General features: G+C 44.4%; 1 protein-coding gene across 2 annotated transcripts in view; it reads right to left on the reverse strand.

Annotated features, from left to right (window-relative positions):
• The window catches only part of ALDH18A1 (aldehyde dehydrogenase 18 family, member A1), a 42,356-nt gene extending 39,411 nt beyond the window's left edge, over positions 1–2,945 (reverse strand). For both annotated transcript variants that reach the window (XM_006831180.1, XM_006831179.1), the window contains exon 1: positions 2,826–2,945. In XM_006831180.1, the coding sequence (XP_006831243.1) occupies positions 2,826–2,913 (88 nt within the window). In that variant the 5' untranslated portion in view covers positions 2,914–2,945. The remainder of the gene's footprint in view (positions 1–2,825) is intronic.
• Positions 2,946–7,248: the final 4,303 nt, after the last annotated feature.

Raw genomic sequence — 7,248 nt, forward strand, 5'->3', positions numbered from 1 at the left:
AACTCTTCTGGTCTTTGATCTTTAGTGTTTAATGTATCAAATCTGTTCTTCAGATGATTGCTAAGTTCAGGTGGGATATATCCAAGGTCATATTTTGGGTCTCGTGGACTTGTTTTCATTCTCTTTAGCTTTAGTTTGTATTTGAATATCCCCTCAAGAGAAAATTATCAAGACATAGCATAGTTACTCTTCTCAAAACCAAAGACAAGGAAAGAATTCTGAGAGCAGTTGGGGAAAAACGAAAAGTTACTTACAAAGGAGAAACAAAAAGATTATGGTCTGATTTCTCAGCAGAAACTAGGTAGGCAAGAAGGCAATGGGATGATAAATGTTAAGACTTTGAAAGGAAAAATATACCAAGAATCATTTACCCAGCAAAACTGTTCAACTATGATGGTGAAATTAGAACACTTCTGTTGTTGTTTTTATGGGCTGTGGAGTCGGTTCCGACTCATAGTGACCCTGTACAAGGTTTCCAAGGCTGTAAATCTTTACGGGAGCAGAAAGCCTCATCTTTCTCCTGCATAATAGCTGGTAGTTTTGAACTGCTGACTGTGAGATTAACAGCCTGACTCGTAACCACTACACTACCAGAACTCCTTAGAACACTTCTAGGTACAGAGAAATTAAAGGGATTTGTAAAAACTAGACCAATTTTACAGAAAATACTAAAGGGAGTTCTTTGGACAGCGAACCAACAGCAGCAGGCAACAACCTGAGATTAACATATATGACAGCACCACCCAACAAACCTACAAGATTGAAAATAGGGAACTAGAGGTAGCAATTTATAATGAAGATAACTACAAAGCAAAAGGAGGGGACAGTGTAGTTTAAGAACTGCCAAACAGCAAGGAAGTCAAGTAGATTTGAACCTTTACTCAATTCACAACAAAAAGTTTTTTTAAAAAAAGAGGAATAAATTATTGACACAGAACAACTTGGATGACTCTCTAGAGTTATAGATCCAGTTACATACTATATGGTTATATTTATACATTCTTAAAATGATAGGCAGAAAAGAGAAAAGAAAGAGAAAGAGAAAGGATGAACAAACAGATCAGTGGTTGCCAAGGGTTAGACATGGCAGTCAGTGTGGTCATAAAAGGGCAACATGAAAGATCTTGACAGTAATGACAATAATTTGTATCATGAGTGTATCAATGTTAACATCCTGATTTTGATACTATATTACAGATTTGCAAGGTGTCACCATTGTGGAAAGGTGGATAAAAAGTATAAGGGATCTCTGTATTGTTTTTTGGTTAAAATGTTTTATTGTGAATTATGTGATAGTTTACACGGGGCAACATTAGCTTTACATTCATTCTATTGCATATTGTTTCAATGCCATGGTTATAGTCCCCTCCATGCATCATCAACCAAAGGATACACACTGCAAGCCTGTCAGCACACAGCCGCTCTCCCTCTCTGGGTTTAGAGTTCCCATCCACTCCAACTCTCCATGTCATTGTCTCTGCCTCCTTCTCTGGCGTCACTGCTTCTCTGGGTAGGGTCCCACACTCTGCTATTTTCCCTTGACGGTCCCAGGGACCTCCGCTCCTAGACTGCAAAGTCAATCAGTCCTCTCCTTTTGCTACAAAATGTCTACCTTTACATTACCAACCCTCACAGTCAGTCCTGATAGCAATTATTTACTATTGTGCCACATGAGTGCTATTCCCATCTCCTGTCACCAGCCCCGCCCAGACAGATTGGATACTACTCAGTGGAGATTCTACCTTCCTCTGCACCCTCTGGATATTGGCTCCCTCTTGAAAGCTAGTAGCCAGTCACTTCTTGACCCCCATTCTGGGTAGTCAATGTCCAAGTTCTGGTGTGGCGCTGTGGGTTAATGAGCCAGACTGCAAAGCCTTTTGAACTGCAAGGTCACTGTTTCAAGCTCACCAGCTGCTCCTTGGAAACCCTATACAGGGTCGCTATGGGTCGGAATCGACTCAATGGCACTTAACAACAACAACAATGTCCAAATTGCCCATCTCTGCCCACCCTGTGTAACAAGGGGGTGGGAATGATCCTCGCTGTAAAGATTTGTTCCCTCTTTTGAGCTACTGCATCCATAGGTGTAGGTCAAGTTCATTAAATTGTATCAGATTACTCTTTTTTTTCCTCTTCTTTCTTCTTCTAGTTGAGCTCTGATCATCCAGTCATTGAAGCCAGGTCAAGTGGGTATTATCTGCAAGTGTGGGTGTTCTTGTGCATATGCCCTCCCTTCTTATCAGCTGGACGCTTCACTCTCCACTTTAGTCCTCTGTGGCTAAGTCACTGACTCTGGGCCCAAGAGTCCCCAGGTCTTGCCACACTGCTGGACAACCAGGTCTCCACCTGGGTTCACAGGAGTCTTTTAAACATGGTAGAACGTAGCTCGCTGCTTCATTGCTGTTTTTCCCTCACTTCCTGTTACTGGTGACCAAGGTGGTCACAATATATTATTTCTTATAACAGCAAATGAATCTATATCTCAAAATGAAAAGCTTACGAATCAAACAAAAGTACTGAACAAAAATAAAGCTTGAAAAAATTTTCTGGAGAACAGATATAGAGAACACTTTATTGACAAATATAGACACTTAGACTAGCTCACCAACAGGCTGCTTCCTTGCTAAGTGACTGTCCAATTTTACAAAAGTACATTTTTTTTCTTCCTTTAAAATCTTGTCTGAAACATGAGGGGACTTCAAAAAGTTCTTAGAATAATGGAATTAAAAGATAATGGAAATTTTCCACCAACTCTTTTGAAGCCCCTTGTATATACTTCAAATACCAAACTTTGCACATACTTTTTTGTTTTGTGTGATACTTACGAGATCTGGAGACAGTTGTGGACTGGACCCAGGACAGGAAACGTTGGTAGTAGGACTGGAACCCGGAGCGGTAAACGTGACTCAACATGCTGAGATGTAATTACTGATCAAAGGATCTGCAGAACACATGAAAACATCATCACAGAGAATAAAATAATAATTTATTTTCTTTTCCTACACTTCTGTACACTTGACCTCTCTGCTCCAAATGCCTGTTTTATAGAAAACCTCTGGTGCTCTGTATTAAGAAAACAGACCACAAATGGCTCCGCCCAGGACCCAACCTTGGCCCTTCCTATCATGCTGTTGTGAGTTGCTATGGAGTTGATTCAGACTCATGGTGACCCCATGTGTGCAGAGCACAATTCCTCCACAGAGTTTCCAAAGCTATGATCCTTCAGAAGTGGATCACCAGATCTTCCTTCCAAAGTGTCCCTGGGTGGCTTTGAACTGACATCCTTTTGGTTAAATAGCCCAGCACTTGAACAACTGTGCCACCAAGGACTCCTTTCCTTTGGTAGGACTGCCACAGTTCTTATGTAAACAACAATTCAAGGTTATAAATACACGGATCCTTTACAGTCCAATGTTTATGTACTGACACGAAATCTTAACTACAATTCCTACACCATAGGGGATCTCCAGTAACAGATCCAGCAGTCACCTCCACCTTCCTGCTTCACCTCCCCAGTGAATCCTGTAACCCACATATGGGAAAAGCTGGTCTGAGTCCTTTGTACTACAAGAAAGAGGAAGGCCAGAGGCTGCTTTGTTTCTGCCCGATGCCCATGAATATCTAGAACAACCCTGACTGACTGCGGTGGTGATGTCTGCACAAGGCTGACAGAGTAAAGGATGTATCCTAAGGAAAATGAACACAAGGCCAGAAACCTCAGTGCGAGAAGATGGTGGCTATGGACAAGGCTTTAGAAAACTAGCTCATTCACAAAAATAGAGGGGACTCCTTCCTATATACATAGATGAACCACAATTGTTGCAGCTCTTACTATGCTACAGGGACATGGCTGTTTTCACAAGATAAGAATACTCTGTCTTTTTACTTGTGGGCCCCCTTTTAACTTTGGCTGTAAGTATTGGTCGACATATTCCAATCCTCTTAACAGTGCCTTAAAAGACTAGCATTTAGTCCACAGTGAAGAGAAACAAAGAGCAGTATGCATTGCTCTACACTTCATACTGCACAAACACAAAGCCCAAAGAGACTGTGACAATACCAGGATGTCATATTTTCACATATAATGTACCCACATAAATAATGTACATACACATGTAACCCAGAAATAGCTCAAAGTGGGGTTGAATAATTTACAACAACAACAAAAAAAAAACCTCCGTATAATCTGTGCATTGGAGTCCTGGTGTGGGGCTGTAGGATAAGCACTAGACCACAAGGTTGACTTGAACAGTAAGGTGGTAGTTCAAACCCACTAGCTGCTCCTCAGAAACCCTATACAGGGTTGCTGAGTCAGAACTGCCCCAACAGCACTTAACAACAATATATGCATAAAACACAGTATATCTATTGTGACCCTCTAGAAGGCCCAAAGACAAAAATCCATGCATAACACCAAAATTGGATATAAACCCATGGCCAGTTTCCTGCCTATATAATTCCCTTAATAATTGTTAAGGAGCTCTGGTGGCGCAGCAGTTATGAATCGAGCTAATCTCACAGTCAGCAGTTTGAAACTACCAGCTGTTCCGTAGGAGAAAGATGAGGCTTTCTGCTCCCGTAAAGATTTATAGCCTCGGAAACCCTGTACAGGGTCACTATGAGTAGGAACCGACTCCACAGGCACATAGCAACAACAACAACAACAATAACTGTTAATAAACAACCAATTCCATGTGAATTCTCCAAAATACCTACAGAAGATTCTAAAAGGTAAAAACAGTCTGTTTAGGGTTTCCAAGGAGCAGTTGGTGGCTTTAAACTGCTGACCTTGTTATTAGCAGTCCAGTGTTTATCCTACAGTACCACACCAGGCCTCCAAAATATTGTCAAATAGTGACAATTCTAGTTCTATCTCCTTCATGAAATCTTACCCTGCAACTCGAGTCTTCCAAATCGGATATAATCCTACACGCTGGCTTTTAGCTGATGCATGTGTCACTGCTGCTTTCCCAAGTGAATTATAAACTTCCCAGTGTCAGTCAAACAGATAAGGAAGTCAGACTTTGGAGTTGAGATTTGGGTTCTGACTTTGCATTGGCTGTGTGTAGGCATTCAGGCAGAGTCCAGGTGTGACACTTTAGGATAAGCACTAGACAGTAAGGTCAATTTGAACTCAAGGTGAAGGTTTAAACCCACCGGCCACTACTCTGAAATCCTATAGAGGGTATCCAAGTTTTATGTATTGGCACAATAACAGGCCCTCAGGGAGGTTGCTTGATCTTCCTAAACCTGTTTCTTCAATCCGGAATCAGAGATAACAGTAAAGACCTCAAGGGATTATGGCGAGAATTAAGAATGCAGAATTTTGGTGACAAGTAGTTGAAAACCAACCAATGGTTCTGTGGGAAAAAGACCTGGGGAGATGCTTCTGTAAACATCATAGCCAAGAACTATGGGGCAGTTCTAGTCTGCCACCTGGGGTGGTTATGAGTCTAATTCGACTCAACGACACCAAACAACACAACTGCATAGAAAGTGCCTGGGTACAAAAGGTGCTCAGTAAACATCAATTTTCCTTCCTCTGACTTTTAGGCACTAATGATGGCTTACAATCTTTTTATTTTTTTATTTTCTTCACAAGTACTAACAAGTCAATAAATATCCATTAATGGATCTAATCACAAGTTATATTTTTTTGTTGCTGTAAAGTGCCATTGAATCGGTTCCAACTCATAGGGACCCTGTATAGGGTTTTCAAGGAGCAGCTGGCTGAGTTTGAACTGCCAAGCCTGATGCTAATTCTTCTCTTATCTAAGAGTAACTGAAAGCACTGCGCTGTAGGATAAGCAGCGGAAGGTTAAGGTCAGTTTGAACCTCAACTCCTCAGAAACCCTATCCACGGTCATTGAGTCCCAACCGAATCAAGGGCACTTAACAACAGCATTAGGAAGTGATGACAGACCTAGAAATGGGTCTGCCCCTGTGACAGCAGCCCGGCATACTAAGTCCACTCCTTCACCATAAGGGTTTATTATGGTCTCAGAGACCAGACAGCTGATTTCAGGGAGCAAAGAGTAAGTCTATGTGTCTGTCTAGACTCAGTGTCACCAGGGAGAGTTGCCATGTTTTGGCTGACCACATTTCTCTGCTACCTCTTCCCATGTTCGTAACAGAAAGCTCTTATCCCATTGATCTAGACAGAGAAATGACCTTCAGTCCCAACAACCCTTCACCCAGAAATATATGTTTGGTACATGGGTTAAAAAGGCAAAAAAGGGGAATCTGGGTGCCCCTGATGTGCCAGGAGGGAGCTATGACAAACTATTCCATACTGGAAAAGGTGGTAAGGTGCCAATCCCCCGGGTGTGGTTTTGACCCCAGAATCACTAAGGACCAGGCGGATGCGGGAAGCTGAATACACAGGCCCCATCGCAGAGAATACAAGTGTGAGCGTGGACCAGTTCCTCATCTGGGTGTGTCCAAGGGTACCTGAGCCACCTATAGACCTCGGAGCCTCCGCGACCCGGTGGCATATGGGGCCGTGCTAGGGCCCTGCAGCGCCCAGGACACCCGGATCCCGCTGCCACCACCTCGGCGCGCCCCGACCCCCGGGCGGCCCGGCACCTGCTCGCGCCGCGGTCCCGCAGTCCCCGAGGCTCGGGCCCGAGCCGAGGCGCCGGCGTCTCGCCATCCCTGCCAGCGTACGTGACTCACTGCCGCTGCGTCCTACCTAGCTCAGACAGTGCTGCCTCAGGGCCCCGCCGCCCTCCGCACGCCACACCAGACCGATTCTCAGCGCCCGCTCGAAAGCTGCTTTTTCTTCCGTCCACGTCCTGCAAGATGGTGTTACGTCAACAGCGTTGGAGTAAGCCCAGGCCGCTGTGCCTCCGCTGCTGACGTGGAATGAGTAAACAGCCGGGAGCTGCGCCGCGACAACTGCGTAAATGTCTTTTGAGAATCGGGTCTGCGCTCCACGTGGCGAGCCCCGCCCCTCGGCCTCCCGCGCTGCCGTGGAGACGCCGTGGAGGCGGGGCTTGAGTGCTCCTGCGAGTATCCACCAATCGGCAAGTTAGCGGTCTGGGGCCAAAGAGAGGGATCCCGGAGCCGGTGCCTCACTCGCTCAGCTGCTAGGAAATACCATATTATGTGCCCGTTACTGTTGACCATTTATATCCCAGGAACAGCTCAGAAATAGGTTGGGTCCGTGGGTCTCTGGAACAGAGATCCTACTTTGGGCAAACTGCTTTCTAAATGGAGAAATTTTGTTCCTGCGATCAGATTTGCCCC

Source organism: Chrysochloris asiatica, unplaced genomic scaffold (genome assembly GCF_000296735.1).
Source record: "Chrysochloris asiatica unplaced genomic scaffold, ChrAsi1.0 scaffold00003, whole genome shotgun sequence".
Lineage (NCBI taxonomy): Eukaryota > Metazoa > Chordata > Mammalia > Afrosoricida > Chrysochloridae > Chrysochloris > Chrysochloris asiatica.